The sequence below is a fragment of the Sciurus carolinensis genome, chromosome 7, assembly GCF_902686445.1.
Source record: "Sciurus carolinensis chromosome 7, mSciCar1.2, whole genome shotgun sequence".
In the NCBI taxonomy this organism is placed as follows: Eukaryota; Metazoa; Chordata; class Mammalia; order Rodentia; family Sciuridae; genus Sciurus; species Sciurus carolinensis.
Genome location: NC_062219.1, coordinates 38,883,954 through 38,902,718, shown reverse-complemented (window position 1 = coordinate 38,902,718; position 18,765 = coordinate 38,883,954). Strand labels below are relative to the sequence as shown.

General features: G+C 37.0%; 2 protein-coding genes across 6 annotated transcripts in view; both read left to right on the top strand.

Moving 5' to 3' along the window:
* The window catches only part of Ncoa7 (nuclear receptor coactivator 7), a 146,054-nt gene that overhangs the window by 55,040 nt on the left and 72,249 nt on the right, over positions 1-18,765 (top strand). For all 5 annotated transcript variants that reach the window (XM_047558040.1, XM_047558041.1, XM_047558039.1 and 2 more), the window contains exon 3: positions 15,350-15,570. In XM_047558040.1, coding sequence (XP_047413996.1) covers positions 15,350-15,570 — 221 coding nt within the window. The remainder of the gene's footprint in view (positions 1-15,349; positions 15,571-18,765) is intronic.
* Positions 1,735-2,077, top strand: LOC124988520 (transmembrane protein 170A-like). Its single transcript, XM_047558045.1, has 2 exons — positions 1,735-1,838; positions 1,905-2,077. Exons 1-2 carry the CDS (start codon positions 1,735-1,737, stop codon positions 2,032-2,034), a joined length of 234 nt encoding a protein of 77 aa, XP_047414001.1. The 3' UTR covers positions 2,035-2,077.

Here is an 18,765-nt window from a genome sequence, read left to right as displayed (position 1 = left end):
TCAATTCAGTCTTCAGCCCCCTCCTCTCTAGAGGTAGTGGTGCTAAAAGTTCCACCACTCTAATCCTGTCTTGGTTTTTCTGGTGACCACTCCCATCCTGAAGTCTCAAGGGATCTCTTCCTTCCAGCCTTGAGTCAACCCATTAGAATACAAAGATGCTTATCATTTAAGATTCCAGGTGTTTGAGGAGGTCTATGCCAGGAACTGGGGGACAAAGACCAAATCTTTATTTTTGTTACATCACAGGTATTATTTGTGATTGATTTAAGAGCAAACTGGAATGCTTGGAAGGTAACCACTGATAGATTTTTCAAAGGGCAGGACCAAGACTGACATGATTGTATGGTCTTCATTCTGACAAAGATCCCTCAGAAGTAGGAAAGTAAGACCAGGATTTTCCTCAAAATTTATGTTTGTTTATCCTTACATGGAAATGAATTGTCTATACTCCAGCATTCTATCCTAATTTTCAGAATTTTTGTTTGTTTTTGTACTAAGGATTGAACCCAGGGGCACTTAACCACTGAGCCACATCCCTAGCACCCTTAACGCACACACCTTTTTTGTGTTTTATTTAGAGATGGAGTCTCACTGAGTGGCTTAGTTCCTCCATAAGTTGCTGAGGCTGGCTTTGAACTCTCAATCCTCCTATTTTAGCCTCCCCAGCTGCTGGGATTACAGGTGCGCATCACTATGCCTGACCAGAAAATTTTTCAGAGTAGGTTTTACCAGTCACCCCACGAATTCTGCTTCTCATCAGTGTCATTTCCCAAGGTAACAACTAGTATATATGTCAACTGGAAAAAATACCTCCAAGATATTAAATGGACATTTTGGACACAAACCAACTAAATTGAGGGTGTCTGCCAAATTGATTTTTAAAAATTTATACCAGATATTAGAGGATTCTTTCTGAAAGTGTCTAAAATGTCAGGATAAGTTATGAGACCAATTCTAGTTTATAACATAGAAAGCACATTATCATAAAAAGTAAGCATATATGCCTAAAACTGTAAAAAAATTAATGGAATATCTTTTTTAAAGTGGGGGGAAGGCAAGAAGTTGAGCTAGCACATACTCTAATTTTATGCTACTCCTAGTAGTTTTCTGTTAGCAGGTCTGTCTACTGATCATAAACTATGTTTCACTTACTAGGCTTTCAGGAGAGCACTAATTTGCATACTAAAGTGATTATTTTTAAGACTACTTTTTCTAGCCTCTCTTGGGCTCCATGTTTGCACAGTTTAAGCAGTTAATAGGAAGACAGGCTAACATTAGAGATCAGAATCTCTGACGTCATTGTATTTCTGCATGAGACGTGTCAAGGTAGCTATGCTTTAATTGCCTGGATTGGCTAAAGTGAATATAAGAAAAAGAACTTTCTCTGTAAGAATTATGTCACTGAAGCACATTGCTCTTAAAATGGACCATACGTCCTTCTCCACACCATTGCTGCTGGGGCTAAAGGACCTAGAGAAAAACCTGGGTGTCAGCAAATTCTCTTCTTTGGAAGAGAAAATGATCATGGAACTGAACACCTCCATCAAGAAAAGAGAAGACTTGGACGCTGAGTCGACTGAGGTGCGGGGAGCGAGGCTGTGCAGCACTTCCGTTGCTCCCCTACATCTTTCTGCGGTGAATGGCGGCGGGATGGAGAGCGAGTGGAGCAGCGGTGGCAGCGGGGCCGGCCAGACGCCTGCAGCAGATCCTCAGCCTGAAGCTCATGCCGCGCAGATGTGGTATGGTGTGTTCCTGTGGGCACTGGTGTCCTCCCTCTCCTTTCACATCCCTGCTGGATTACTGGCCCTCTTCACCCTAGAACATCCCAAATATGGTAGGTTCGTGTCTGTAAGAATCCTGTTGATTGGCATCGTGGGACCAATTACTGCTGGAATCTTAACAAGTGCAGCCATTGCTGGAGTTTACCGAGCAGCAGGGAAGGAGATGATACCATTTGAAACCTTGACCTTGGGCACTGGACAGACATTCTGTGTGTTGGTGGTCTCCTTTTTATGGATTTTAGCCGCTCTATAGCATACACCCTTAGACTGTGATGTCCAACCCAAGTTTTCTAGAATCCTCAGAATACATGATGGAGGGTAGTGTTTTTTATTTCTTCAAGTGGAAGCAAGTTGGTTCAACAGGAACGTGAAGAACATTTCAGATCTTTCTTCAGTTTGAAGCTGCAGCAGTTGAAGATCTTTTCGAACTATCATTCTCAACCAAAACGAAACAAGTTCCTTGGCCTTCTTTTTTGTAGATTTAAGTTTTACACACATACTTTTACCTAAGCCAGGCCAGCTGTGCCTTTGGGTTGATCTCCCTTACACTGAAATATCCCTTACTAAATTTGGTGAGAAAATACATATTTCATGAATGTTGTATATTTCAGAGAAACTGGGCAATATTGGTGTATTTCACATGAACAGAGTATGCTGCATTAAAATCTTAGTTAATCTGATCTTGATTAAAATTTGGCAAACTCTTCTTTCACTGTATCTTCATGACAGTAAAGCCAACAGGTTTTGGCTGAGTATAGCTTTGAGAGCAAATTTGGTGAAATATAGTAGGAAATAAATTGAAGTATAACTTAAGTAGTGGTTGTACGTCCACTGTTAAAATAAATAACTGGTGAGAATGTGACATTTTATGTATAACTATCTTGACCTCTGGTTTTTTAATATTTTAAGAGATGTGAGTTTGTTTTTTTAATTTGATCAAAGGAAGCTAGCTAATTGACTTTTTTTTTTTTTTTTAGAGACAGGGTCTTGCTATGTTGCCTTGCTGGCCCCAAACTCCTGGGCTCAAGTAATACTCTTGCCTGGGCCTCCTGAGAAGCTGGTGCTTCAGGCATGCACCATTACACCTGGCTGACACTTAAAAAAAAAAAGAATTCCTATACTTATTCCTAATGCTTTTATTTTGACTAATTTATTTAGTTTAATCAGAAGTATGCATACCCTTTCAAGCAGCAATTGCTTCAAAGCAATTTGAGTTGGAAATTTTAAGCAAGATTGTTTAGAATACTCTTCTGATACTGAGGCATGAATAAGATACTGAAGACATTCTGCTGTAGATTTTCTTAGTGACTGGGGTTTATTGATGACTTCAGAAAATTATAGAAATACTGCTGAAGCTACTAGAGTTATTGGTTATTGATTCTTTAGTCTTGATGTGTTTACCTGGTGGTGGCTCTTCAGCCCACTTGTGCAGTATTTTTGAGTATCAACTCCCATTAAGTGCTTAAAGTTTGATTTTCAGATCTGTCCCCATTCTGCCCTTTACACTTTTATTCAAGAGAATCGATATCCTTAAAGAGAATTAAATATCAGATTTTATGAACTCAATTTTAGCTATTTTAATTTTTATCCTACTGTCTTTCTTTTTTATTAAAAGGCCTGAAAACTGTGATCTTCAAAAGGGAAAGGATTGCAAAAATTAAGTAACTTGATCCTTACCACCTAAACTGTTATGTATAGATACAATCAATGTTGTTACCTGTTTTCAAAATAGCTTCTGATAATTAACCCTGACATTTTTTTCTCTTTCCACACTTTTATTTTGTGCATTATAGTTGTATATAATGTTGGGATTTGTTGCTACATATTTGTACATGCCCACAATATAACAATATAATTTGGCCAGTATCACTCCCCAGCACTTTCCCTCCCCCTGTCCTTAACTTTGACATTTTTAAAGGAGAACTTTCATTAGGAGATTAAGGCTACCAACCCAGGAGGTCATATGCACATGAATCTATTCCATTTAAAACAAAATGCACTCTGGCTTCTGATTAGAAGTAACCAGGAGAACATTTGCCAGTGGAAGTCATAGAGAAAATTTATAAAGGAATTGCAAAATTAAATGGACATTTTCCTTTAACAAATTAGACCTCTTGTCAAATTAAGTACAGCTAAATTTCCTTTCAAAATTCCCAACAAAAAACTCAAATCTAAGCTGGGCATGGTGGTGCATGCCTGTAATCCCAGTGACTTAGGAGGCTGAGGCAGAAGGATCACAAGTTCAGGTCCTGTCCAGAGAACTTGGTGAGACCCTGTCTCAAAATAAGTGAAAAAGACTGGGGCCGTATCTCAGTGGTAGAGCACTCCTGGGTTCAGGCCTCAGTACTGCAAAAAAAGAAGCTCAAATCTTTCTTCCAACAAATATTTAAAGATTGCAGTTTTCAGTTTAAGAAATCCAGGTATTATATCCCTCCCTATGGGAAATGATTTTGATCATTCTATTGAAGAATGTGTCTTTCTTGCCTAAAACATACTTTTGGATGGGTCACAAACATGTGGGCCAGTAGTTGGGTCCTTTCCCCTGAAATCTCATTTTTGAGCATATTGATCCATGATTAAAATGTTAGTTTTTTTTTTTTTTGTTTTGTTTTTAAGAGCCAAGACAAAAATTTAGGCATTTTGAAAGCTATTTCTATCTGTTTCTTGTTTGATTATTACTCTTTAAAAACTTAAATATAAATTGTATCTTCAAATTGTTAAATGTTTCCTCCATCCCAGTATGTGAAGCATTTTCTTGTGAATAAATGTATAGATTGAACTGTGTGTCTTGAAATGTTTTCAGGGAAAAACTATTTGAATGTTAAACAAAGAATGTGTTCAGGCTGGGGAGATAGCTCAGTTGGTAGAGTGCTTGCCTTGCAAGCACAAGGCCCTGGGTTCCATCCCCAGCACCACAAAAAAAAAAAAAAAAAAAAAAAAAAAAAAGAATGTGTTCTACTTTGGTTTTCTCTTTTCCTCCCTTTTTCTTTCTCTCTTCTTTGTCTCAAATACAGATTTATTTGCAGGTAGTTGCCCAGATGGAAGAATGTTGGCATTTATGTTGAACATTTTACCTTATATAGTTTTGTGAGAATTTTTGCCAACAACTGACTTTCTTAGAGACAAATGTAACCACCACTCCCCCAGCTGTGCTTCTACTCCCCCCACCCCTTTTAATGTGGGGAGGCAGCCCCCAACCATTAAAGCTGATTTCTTGATTCTTTAATAGGATTCTGGGGTAAAGACATTTTGTGAACTTAAGTTCATAAACAAAAGTATAATAAATATTATAAGAAAGATCTTTCTCTGTGCTATTAACTTATTTTTTTTTTGCAGCAAGATACTAATTCTCATGAAATGTTTAAACTAATGAGAAATAGTTCTTTCAAATAATGAACTTTAAATCCATTCGTATGTCTTTTAAGTTTTTAATGGTATGTTGACTTTTGATTCCAACGTCCTTCTGATTGCTGTGCTTTGTATGGAGTTCTTATTACACTGCAGCACACACCACCCGTCCCTGAGGAACTATTTCCTGGAATGTGAAGCCCTGGTGCCATCAGTGATCAACATGCAGAACGTTTTGTGAACTTGCATTTCTTTTTGTACATTCTGTAAGGCTGTTCATGACCAAAATCAGCGTAACGTTTTGTACTGGGTTACTTCACTTACTGCTACGGTCAAAAGGATCAAATCTTTGTACGATAGAAAATTATTTACATTTTATTTTTCTACTGACATTTCTAATTCAAGTGTAAATCTTTATCAATAAAGAATTACTTTAAATCCTGAAAAAAAAAAAAAAAGGAGAAAACTTTGTCAAGAACATGAAATGAAGCATCTATCCATGAGCAGAGAGTTTCCTTAATTTATTAAGGCATTGTGTCACTGAAAGACATTTCATATCCATTTGTATTCTCTTGGTTTGAAGATGGGTATTATATCAACACTATCATCCCTTCCAAATTGTGGCTGAGCTCTAGGGGCAACAATAAAAGCAGACTTTAGTTTTTTTTTTTTTTTTTTTTTTTTAAGAAAGAAAGGGAAAAAAGGAGGAAGGAAGGAAAGAAATTGCTATTTTAGTATAATGTGTGTTATTGAAATAGTCCCAGTGCTTTGTATACAACTTGTTAAATGGTTAGAGCAACAGATTCTTTTTGAGTAAAAAGACATTTCTATAAAATGACACCCTCCCCCACAAAAAAATATTTCTTTTTTTTTTCCCCCCTTTGGTACCAGGGATTGAACCCAGGGGTGCTTAACCACTAAGCTAAACCCCCAGGCCTTTTTAAGTTTTAGTTAGAGACAGTGTCTTACTAAATTGCCGAGGCTGGCCTTGAATTTCAGATCCTCCTGCCTCAGCCCCCCAAGTCACTGGGATTATAGGTGTGTGCCACCATGCCTAACTTAAAAGATTTCTGTACATGCTAAGGAACCCTAATAAAAGAAAAAAAATTGTAACAGTTTCCTGGCTCTGTAAGTAATCATAACCCTGAATAACTGATTTCAGTGCAGATTGAAGTGATTAGATGTGGAAATGAGATGTAACCCTTTAAAAACTCTGTTAAATTTTTCTTCCACCATCCCCACCTTCAAAAGGCTGTTTGGAGACACAACATAAAATGAAAGCTAGCGGAGAACTTTTTAAAGGCTCATAGACAAGAATGTTACACAGACATGCTAATGATTTGAACATGGAAACTGGGACAGGGACAGGATGCCCATTTTATAATTATTTATAACTCAAAAGTTGAGTTAGCCAGAATAAGGCTGAGTAATAACCACTGAAGATGCCCTGGTCCTAATCCTCAGGACCTGAGAATGTTCCTGTTTATGGCAAAAGAGAACTTGTAAATGTGACTAAGTTAACGATTCTGAGACTGGGGGATTATCTTGAACCTGTATCCAATCATAAGTGTCTAAGTAAGAGAGAGGCAGAGGGAGGTTTGACTACTGAGAAGTCATTGTGTCATTAAGGACAGAGGCTGTGCTGCTGACTTTGAAGATTTAAGAGGGAGCTACAGGGAATGCAGCTCTAAAAGCTAGGAAAGACAAGGGAAAAGCCTCCGGAAGAAGTGGGCTCGGCTTTGGCTTCAGCCAGGTGCAGCTGATTTCAGACTTCTGACCTCCAAGACATTAAAAGAGTAAAAATGTGTTTGAAGTCATCAGTTTGGTGGTAATTTGTTGCAGCAACCACAGGGAATTAATACAGCCAGTTAGTTTAACAATAATAAGCTAAATGTGACACATGCATAATGCCATTATAAAGCAAAGAAGAAATCAGCAACTCCTCTTGGCATTTCTATCTGGGCTTTTATTAACTTCTGCGTTCCTGTGTTTGTCACCTTATTTTTGGTTGATAAGCTGTAAACTTCCTAATATTTAAGTATTACATTTATAGGACTGTGCTCATTGCTCTAACTACGACACAATTGTTTTATTACCTTGACTGGATTTCCTGTTCTGGTTCCTATCCTCAGTTTATAGCTGAGATAAATAAAACTTGTAATGATTCAACCTAATGATTTTTCAACTTTAAGATGGGTTTAATGGAGAATTAAATGCAGTTTGACTTATAGTAGTTTTGACTTGTGGTTAAGTTTTTCAGGAAGTAACTCTGCCTTGGGTCAAGGAGTTACCATTGTCTGTATAAACACTGTCTGTACCAGTGATTTCCCCAGAATGTTTTCAGGACCCTGACCCAACGGGACTTAGAAGAGAGAACTGTGCTCTCACATGGGCAAACTATATATCCAACAAAAGCCTGTCTTGTTTCATAAATACAAGGCAAACATTCTGTACAGTGTGCACCATTCCGTAGCATTGTCATTGTAATCCTGGTACTGGGGAGTACTTGTCAGGTCTCTGAAATGTCCCATATCCCACCCCAACACACCTTGGAATGAGAATTTGCCACTGTTTCTTGCATCTATGCTTAGGTTACTGAAGACCCCTAAGATCTGCTGAGCCCCTTTGTTCTAGTAGCACAAGGAAGTTCTAGGAAAGGGAAATTGGATTTTTGTGGCTAGTCTTTGATTAGTATTCCATTCATTGGTCTTTATTAGAATGTAATGTTCCTTGAGGCCAAGCATACATTTAAATGTATGTGCACTACATAAGAATATATCAATAACTATCGAACTCAAAGCAAAAGGATCTCTTTTCTAACTGCAGTTGTTCTTTGAAACCAGAATTATTTTCATATTTACTAGTATATTTCTTTGGAGGGGAAAATCACATCATAATTAGACATAGCAGGGAAAAAAGGACACAAATCTCAAAGTGGGACACTAGAATCTGGTACATCTATGGATTTTTTTTTTTTTTTTTTTTGTGCCAAGAACTGAACCCAGGGGTGCTTAACTACTAAACCATATCCCCAGCCCTTTTTATATTTTTTATTTAGAAACAGGGTCTCACTAAGTTGCTTTAGGGCCTCACTAGGTTGCTGAGACTGACTTTGAACTCCTGATCTTCCTGCCTCAGCCTCCAGAGCTGCTGGGATTATAGGTGTGCACCACTATGCCCAGCAACTCTGGATTTTTCCAGCGATTACTCCCAAATTTTAAAATTTTCTTTGACTATAAATTCATGAGAATTTCCCTCAAATGAGGTTTTTCTTTTCTTTTTCTTTTTTGTTTTTAAACTATTTTTCTCCCTCCACCTTTTTTGATTTTTCTTTAGCATGTATCACAATTAGGGATTTGCAGTTGAAATTGCATAAATAGAGGGAATTGCCCTCTATTTATGAAATCACACAATGAAATAGAATGTAAGGAGTCACATTTTTCTGGAAGTAATAAATAACTTTGTACTGGTGACTAAGTTCATAGGGAAGTGAAATAAATTATTTACAAGTAGTGAGGAAGAGAATGTGAACCTACATGAACATTTGGGATTTGTCAAATATCGTCTTTGTTGATATATGTATATATATGTGTGTGTGTGTGTGTGTGTGTGTGTGTGTATAAAATTTTTATATGTTCTCTCTTTTCCTTGGATAAACAGAAATCCCCAAGTAAGAATAATAGCCCACAACAAATAAGTAGCACAGGTTGTACAATTTATTCTTAATCATAAAAAAAAAAAAATGAGGCTATTATTTTTATTTCAAGGTCAGGGGACTTGAGGCTTAAATTTGATAACTTGCCCAGGGATGTGCACCCAAGGAACAAAAGAAGATTCAACAAAAACGTGTCTGCCCAGATGCTGAATTCATTCCATGGTAGCACTGTTCCCCCAAACTCTGGAGGGAGCAAAATTCAGGGTTGGACAACCAGGAAAAAAACAGCCTAGATCCTGAAGGTCAGAACAGTATAGTGAGAGGGTTGCAGCCAGAATAACCATGAGCAAAAACCAGAGGAAGGGCCCTGAGGGAGCTGGATCAGTTCTGTCTGATTAAAAACAGAAGACAGGGGGCTGCTGCTGTCCAAAAATTGAGTGCAATAGCTGGACTCATGAGAAAGAATAAATCACCCAGTGAGATCTAGCAAATCGTTGCCATAGCTGCTGACATTTAATTTTTTTTGTTTATTGGCTTTATAATTACAAAGTAAAATATGCTTGCTAAACCCAAAAATTCAGTAACACCAAATTATATAAATGTACAAGTTCTCTTCCTTTTCCCATTGACCAAAAATTTTCCAGTACACCCACCCAACCTATATAAAGATATACCTCTATGTGTAATAGTTGTTGGTTTGGGGACATTTTGTTATATTCACAAAAATAAAGTCATGCTATAATAGCATTCTGTAACTTTTTTCATGTATCAATGGTCTATCTACATCTTTTATGTTAGTACTCAGTTTTTCTATAGTAGCAATTTTTGAGAAGTAATTATATATTAAAGAGGTCTATACTGTCCTCATGTTGATCAATTTTGACATTCTCTACTTTCTGTAGCTATCAGACCTAAATTGTAGGGTAGTATGTTTTTTGTTTGGTTGACATTTGGGGTGCTTAGCATAACCCTTGTGTATGGTTGGTGTTTTATCTTGACCTCGGTACCTTCCCAGGTCTGGGGGCTCTGTGGTGGAAGGAAAATGCAATCAGATATGCCAGATGGAGGAAACAGGGACGTGCCTGACTCCTGGAAAGGTTCAGCTTGAATTTTAAAAAATATTTTTTTAAATGTCAAAACAACTTTAGCACATTTCCTAATCTTCTCAGCCAAATATAAACTTTTAGAGCCAGGCAGGACCTTGAAAATCATTTCAGCCTCTTGCTTTTGTTTACTTAGAAGCTCCAGAGAGTTTATCATATTTCCATAGAAGGTCAGAGAGCTGATTCCTAAGAGAACCAAGAGTCTTCCTGGAAGTGTGGAAAGCCCACAAAATTGTCAGACCATTCTGCCTTAAATAGGTCATAGAATTTCCAAAGTCCAGTGGATTTTATTTGAAAGTCAAAATAGACATGTATTCTGTAAACAGTTCTCAAGGAGGCAGTTCTGGGAGGCCCCTTGGCAACTGGTTCTGACTTCTTTGTGAATTCCTGCTCCATAACAACTCTGCCCTATGACCTTGGGAAATGGCCCTAGTTTCTCTCAGCCTTCCTTTTCTTATCAGTGAAACAGATAAAACTGCCTGCCTCCCAGGACTTTAGTGAGAGGAGAACATTTATAACATACATGCCAGGGTTTCTGCTTCCTTAGTCAGCTGTAGTTGTTGTTAGAAGAAAGCCTTTTCAAGCTCTTTATAATTATCTTTTTGAAAATGTTAACTCAGTTTTTTTGACAAAAGTGTTAAATTATTCTTACATGAAAAAGAAATCTTCAGAGACTAAATGCTCAAAATTTTTTGAAAGGCACAGTGGTGCATGCCTGTAATCCCAGTGGCTTGGGAAGCTGAGGCAGGAGGATTGCATATTCTAAGCCAGACTCAGAAATGCGAGGCCCTAAACAACTTAGCAAGACCCTGTCTCAAAATTTTAAAAAATGGAAAAAGGGATGGGGATATGGCTCAGTAGTTAAGAACCCCTGGGTTCAATCCCTGGTGCCAAAATAATAATAATAGTGATAATAATGATAATATTTGAATATCTATTTGCATTTAAGTGATATAAAATGTTTAAAGTACAAAAGAGAATACAGTGGACAACAATCTTCTTACTCTGTTTCCACCATCCCCAGTCCCAGCTGATAACTTCCTTTTTATGCAGACTCACATTATCAGTTTTTGTGTGTGTGGCCTTGTAGACATATCATATGCGTATACTAATTGTTCAACATTTCCGTCTGTACCCTTTCTTCTGTTTCTTGCTAATCGGGCTATTGTAGCTCTAAATCAGAGCTGCCCCAGTGATGATAGGAGTGTTCTTTGTGTATGTTGTCCAGAAGAATAGTGCTAGCACAAATCCCCTGAGCTCTTGAAATGTGTTTCTTACAACTGATTTTTAAATTTTTATTTAATTTTAATTTAATAACCATAGCTGATTGGCTAATGCAGTGCTATGGCACGTATTTCAGAGGCACTTGGTCCCCAAATTATGAAATTAAGGAAAGAGGTATACCCCTGCTTTAATATTAAAGGATTCTATAGTTTATTACATTTCAAATGATATGTGGTGAGTATATTTTCTTAATATTAGTGAAAAAACTCTAGAGTTTGAATCATTTCAATTACCTGTGGCTAGTATATTTTCATTTTAAATCAATTATCAGAATAAGGAGATGGGCGTTTATTTGTGAGAACATGCTGGTCATCCGAGAAAGCTGTGAAAAGAGGCATGTTTGTAGGAAAGCAGATTTCAACCAAATCAGAGCATTGACTCATCTGTCCATTCACTCAAGAAACAGTAATTGAGTGACTGTGTGCCTTGCATAGGTCCTGGAAGCACAGCATTTAAAAGCAACTTCCTGCCCTCACGAAGTTTGCCCTGTAAGCACTCCCAAGAGCCTCATTGCCTGGCGCCTTCTGTGTTGCTTTCCATCAGTCAGCACCGCACCCTAGGGGAAGGGACCATTGCAAAACTGCAGAGAGGAACTTGCTCAAGGCCTGGCCTTTGATTGTTGCCAGGGTCCCAAACTCTTTTCCTTTAGGAAAGGAAAAAGCTTCAGAGGAAAAACAGTTTTCATTAAACAAGAAATTGAGTGATTTCTTTAGCATCATCACCTCATTCACCTCTCAGTCAGTCTGCTGACTGTGAGCAGGGACACTAGCAGGAAGAAAATGAGGTATAGTTGTATCCTCTAAGTGCCTTCACTATTTTAATGTAAAAAAGCCAAGAGAGTCAAGAATAAAAAAAGTTTTTCAATATTCCATTATGGGAAGATACAAATAGGAAGTTCAGAATCATCATGTCATTCTTCTGCGCTTGGGGAAGGTCTGATTGGTGTCATTTCCCTTCTCTTCTGGCTGTCATTTATCTTTCTCAAACCATGATTGCTTCTTGGTTTTAGCAATCATTATTCATTTTATTTTCCTATATTTTGAAAGGTTTCTAGTGTGAACATGTGTTACTTTCATAATAAAGAATCATAAATAATATTGTAAAAAGTAGGCAGACGGAGATGATGAAAGGCTGACCTGGTCAGTGGGAACAGAGATCAAGAAGAGAAGGTGAATTGGATGAGGAGAGATTTAGGAATTAGAACTGTCAGGGCTACAATAGTGAGAGGGGGTTGAATTTAAAACACTTGTTTTATGTAATTGTGATTTATTTTAAAGAAAGAAAAGTACAAATAAAGGTTTGGAGGTTTCTGTTTATTGGATTTTTAACTTGTGCTCACAGCAATCAAATGTTACATGTCTATTAATATTTTTTCAGTCAGTCATCTGTAAGATGATTTGCCAAGTATTGTTTTTAGTTCACAATATAAATAAGTGTATAGTTGATGTCATTTAAAAAGCTTTCGTGAAATAAGTGGAAGTTTATTTTTCTGCAAGACCATTTTTTTCCTCCAGTTTACCTTAATTTAGTGATAACAAGTCCCTATTGTGAGAATTAATTACCATGGTAGATATTGACTTGAAAAACAAAAGAGAAGGACTAGAGAACAAAAGTTCTAAAGAAGAATGTTTGAAGAGCATCAACCCTACCACATTCCTAGGTTGTTAGACATTCACCTTTAGAAAAGGTGTCAAAACTACATTTCTGTGCTGAAATGAGGGATTTTACATGTTTCCATAAACCCATCTGATTTCCAGTTGCAAGATCAGAATGTTTCAATTATATGTATAACCACCATAGAAATAAACCCTCAGCAGTACTCTAGTCAAAAGTTGTAGATGATTGTAGAATCTCTCAAGAATTAAATTGTGCTCTATTTTCTGTTACACAAGTTTGGTTGCTGGCCTTTTTTTTTTCTTTCTGAAAAAACAACTCTGACTGTATATGTGTTGACAATAATGTTCCACGTGGAAAAGGGAGAAAAATGAACAAAACAATGTATCCCATTTTGTTATTTCTCTGTGTGAAAATCAGTCTCTAATGAGATGTCCCCAAACAGTACTCTGTTCATCAAAACACGTGCCCTAGATCTGAGTGACTCTAATTATGGTGGAGGCAGTGAAATGAGGACATTTCAATGAACGTAAAGTGAAAAATACTCAGAAGATTAAAAGGCAGCATACCTCAGACTGCATAAAACTAATTTTTAACATCTGTTTTCTCTCCCAGAAAAATCATTTTTGAATGGTGCAAAAGGTTCATTTCATGCATGTTTTGATCAGCAAATGTATTAGAAAATAATATCAGACCATCCATTGCAAGCATTTTGGACAGAGACCAACTTTCTGCAGAGACAAACCTCCCTGTATAGAGATGATGTCTGTATATTATCTAGGCTCATACACATTAATTTAAGCCTCATTTAGTAATATTGATCAAGAGAAAAATTGTTTTATTAGTCATTATCAGACTCAACTTTATAAAGAACTATCTACTCTTTTTCCAGAAAAAGAATTTAAGATCAGATGATACAAGATAAAAATCATATTAACTGAAACAGTCCCTTTTTATGAGTCTCTGATTTTATTTGGTTTGTGATTTTTTTTAACAAGCAAACATAAAAAGGTAGCTAATAATAAGCAAACATAAAAAGTCATCTGTGACTTTTTTACAACTGTCTTATCTCTTGGGCCATGTACTAGTTATTAGGGGAAAAAAAAAATCTAAGAACTACTTCTCAGTGTTCATTGTGTAACAGCCTGCTTGAAATATCTTGTTGGAATAGGGGACCTTTGTCCCCAAAGCAGTATGTGTCATGTATCTTACCATGCTTAGTTCTTATGTTAATATGTGATTGTATTAGGGGATATTTTACTATTTTTGGTTCTGTTTGTTTATATCATATGTTGACATATGATCTCTCAGCTAATCCTTATTTTAAAAACTCTGCTGATAGCCAAGGAAATAATTGTCACTTTTAATGACTGAGGCTGGAGGAGTTTGGTTTCTAGACTGAGTCCAGAGCTCTCTAATGGGTCCCAGCCTCAAGGAGAGATCTTTCTTGACTGTCAGATGGATTTGTCTAGTGTCACAGAGCAAAGCAGCAGAAGACCAAATCTTACCTCTGTATTATCCTTCAGTTATGTCAGTTTCCTACCTATACATTTCCTCATCCATTGTCTAGATGCATAACAGGACAAAGGAAATAGAAATAAGAGAAAGCAAATTGTGCCTAGATAATTTCTGTCTACAGGAAGAAGTGTCCTCATTAAAAAAAAAAAAAATTGTGTAGATAAGCAGAGTACCACAGAGAGTCCAAGTCCCTTGTTCTAGAACAAAGGGTTTACACTTTTCTAAACACAAATATTCTCAAGAAGGATCAGAAGCACAGAATTGACACATGGGATAATTACAGAATAATGCATCAACTGGAAATTTATTTTGAATTACTGGATTTCAGTGAATTGTGACAAACTTTATTTCATACATCTTGGACTCCAAAGATAAAAATGAAAGCATCAAATATGTTTACTAAGGTGTCAGTCAGCTATTGGTAGTAATTATCAGCTATTATTAGTAATCAGTGATAATTATACATTGTCATTTTGGCATTTTCTATCATGAAATGCTGCTCTTTCTTTAATATTCCTGTAATAATATATATAAAGGAAAATAATTATTCAGACTTGAACCAGTTCACATCTTGCCAAACCTTGATAGTGAGCATGTGAGCCAATTAAAGGACTTGTTTTATTTATGTGCTTCCCCTTAGTCCAGAGGTACCACTGAACACAAAAAGCGCTTAAAAAAAAATGTAACACTCCTATCATAGTATTCTAATAAGATGACTGTATATCTCGTTTTTTTTTTTTTAAAGCACTCAACATTTAACAGCCTATAGAGAATCTCATTTTCCTAAGCCCTAGGACATTCCTATTACTTTCATGATATGTAAGTGGATACATCTGAGGAAGGTCTACAGGCCTTCCTCATGAAGTCAGAAGACTTCCTACATGATGAGAAAATTTTAAAACCAGGAAATGTAATTAAGAGTATCATAAAGAATGTGTTTTCTATATCAGCTAATTAGTTTTCAAAGCTTACAACATGAAATTAATAGGATTCCTTCTAACAAATCATGTCTCCATTGTTTTTCCCTTTCCCCCCCTTATTTTTAGATTGAAAAAGAAAAAGCAAGCCAAACAAAACGCAGAAACAGCCTCAGCTGTAGCCACAAGGACTCATCCTGGGAAAGAAGATACTAATGCACTCATTTTGGAACCAGACAAATGCAACATTGCTGTAGAAGAGGAATATGTTACTGATGAGAAGAAAAAAAGAAAAAATAATCAGTTAAAGGAAATCAGACGTACAGAACTGAAGAGATATTATAGTATTGGTAAGTATTGTTAGCACTACTGCAGTATTTTCATTTTCAAAATCTGTAATTGTTTTTAGAAAACTAATTTATATCCTTTTATTGAGCAGCTACTACATGCCTCAGGCTCTTCTTTATTTATGTAACATCTTATGTAAAAGAATAATAATGAGATAATGACATGTTTCATTCAACTTTGCATTCCTGTCATCTAGCACAGTGCCTAACACATATTGTATGCTAATAAACATTATGTAATGAATGGTTACTTTCCCTGTAGGAGAAATGTTTATTATTTCTCTTAATGTGTATAGGCATATCCATGAAAGTGTTGACAGAAGCACCTGCACTTTTTGACATAAGTCAACAAGAGAATAGGGAGCAGACATGGCCTTGTCAATTGAAAAAAAAAATGCTTTGGCATGTTAGTTAAAGGGAAGCTTAGAAAAAGTCCGCAGTGTTATGTAGTTTCTGAGAATAGCCATTGCATCTGAAACTGCATTAGCAATGGTGGCATATCTATCTTTACTCACATCATTCATCCTCCTCTTGTTTTCTCATGTGTAAGCATGGAATAGTTTCCAAAGAGAATGCAAAGAAAGGGCACCTGGAGGCAGAACTTGTTATGGCACACAGGTTATGGCATGCTCAAAATTACTAGGCAGAGGAGAAGAAAACTGAAGGAGGTGTCTGAGAACACTCTACAATGCAGCATGTAAGACTTGTCTTGGAGAAGAGTAAGGGGGCTTGTTCTGGAGGGCCCTACACTTAGTCCCTATTAATGCCAAAGGTACAGAGAGAGAGATACCTTGTCTCCATGCTTCATGTGACTTTCTTACTGTGCTCCTCAAAGATAAAATCCATGGCCATCAAGGTCGTAGTAAGTCCTGCATTGCTGGCGTTGCTCTGACAGGGACAGATGAGAAATCTGCAGCCAAGTCCATGTGCTTTGCGGTCTTACAGTGGGCCAAGTGATTATGTGACATCGAACACAGCTAAATGGGTGCTTTTAATCTTAACCCATGAAAATGCTATGAGAAACTGTCACTGTATTGGAGACTTTGGTGGGATTAATGAGCTTCCTCTTTAAAATTTTAAAGTGTTGACATTATCCCTTATATCCAAAAAGAGGAAGAGAATGAATGAAAATTGTCTTCTGTATCCTGTTTAGCTTGTGATTTCTTGGTGTTAGAATGGTTTTTTAATGTGGTGTACTCTTATAAATATATCATTGAGTCCAAAACAGTACCTTTGTCTTTACCTGACTAACTCTACCTGACCTCACAGAATCATGGCTCAGTCACCTTTTCTTCTGGGAAACCCTCCCTGTCCCTGTTCAGGTTAGATTTCCACCCATCCCCCATAGATTTATCTGATTCTGTGTTTGCAGGCTAGGGTGACTCAGGCCTTGTAGTATCTGCAGCATGACAGGTGCTCTCTAAATGTGCATTGAATGGAAGAATGAATACATAGAAGAACGGATACCTGTTTTTTTGTTTATGTTTCATGAACATTCTGAAAGGTATAGGTGACAGTGTAGCCATTGGTCAAAATGGTATGATTTTATTTGGCAGCAATAAATAAAGAGATGCTCTTATAGCATGCCCTCTTCTCTCAGGAATGACAAGAACTGGTTTGGAAGTTTGGGACTTTTCCTCAGGAGAATAGAGTGCTTAGATCAAACCTCTGAGTGGGCCACTGAATTCCAAGACTCCTTAGCCCTTTCCACATCTGCCTGTAGATGACAAATTTGGGTCTTGGCAGTTAGTTTTGCTTGACCTCATAGCATCTGACCCAGGCTTAGAGTCCCATCCAAGGATGTCATTCTGTACCACTAGGTGGAGCATCAGACCTCAAGTTAAAGGTCATCCCAGTTCCAGTTCACTGCTGGCTGTAGTCTATGGGAGAGAAGAGACATGAAAATGGAAAGATCTGTTGCCTGCTAGGGATGTAGATTTCCATCTGTAATTAGTGGGGTGCAACTTGGGGACTTCATTCTCTCTGATGAATCTGAGCTGAGGAAGTCAGACAGAGCGGGGCTGAGACTGGGCCTAAGGATAGTGTCCACTGAGAGAGGTTTTTCTTAGGGAAATAGCAGAGTATGCTGAGCAGTATAGGGAGTGAGAGTCAAGAACTGACAAATCGGGAAACTCGACAAGGAGGAAGGAAGACAATGAATTTGCGTTTGGAGTTGTTTTTGAGGTGCCAAGTGGATTTGTCTAGAGGGACCTAGATTGCAATTGAAAGGTCTATAAATTACAGGTGTGAAGTTAATCCATATAAAGTGCTCCAGGGAACACACAGAGAGTCAAAACAAGTTGTTCATGGACAACAAATGATAATGTGTGTATTTAAAAAGAGTAGGATATATAACACTATATTGATAGTTGTTTTCTCTGAGTATAGAAGTTCCAAAGGAATTTGTTTTCTTTTTTTGCATATTAAATATTGTACAATTGTTTTAAATGTCAATAATCAGAAAATGCATAGAACTGAATAATAGAGTAAAAGCAAGGGCTTTACAAAAAGAACATTATAGAAAGTTCTGTCAGTAATATATAAGAGAGTGATTACTTTTTGTAGGTATTCCATCCACCTCTACAATGTTACCTGCCTGATCTAAAGAAGAATATCTTGACAAAAGTTATACTTTAACTTGGTGAATTAGATTTATCTGTGCCTCACTTAAGCCTTGGGCCATAACTCATTGCTGTCTCCTGACACTTAGAACACAGGCAGTTAAGATACTGATAAAGAATGGAATGGAAAGACTGAGTCACTGGAATTGCCTTATTATAACAACATGATGCTGATGCTGTAAATGTTTTGTTTTGGTTTTGAGAGCAAAGTAGGAAAAATAAGTAGAGTAATTACTTGAGGCAGATGGCATCAGATAGATCTAGATCTAGCACCGCTCATGGTGCTTGGCACACAGTAAGCATGAAACGAAGCTTCTAGAACAAGTGAACTCAGCCCTTCCATGATTGTATTTGTATTTGTTCATGTATAGAACTCCTTTTTCATTTATTCAACAATTCTTAAGAAATCGTTCAATAATAATGTATCATAATATATTTTTTAAAAGTAGCTATTAAGAAATTTGACACAAGTATATTGGAGTATTCCTAAATGGAGTATCAGGAGATGACTCAACTATTACAGCATCAAAATATATTGAAGTGGCCTGAAATATATGCCAAGATACTTTTATATTAA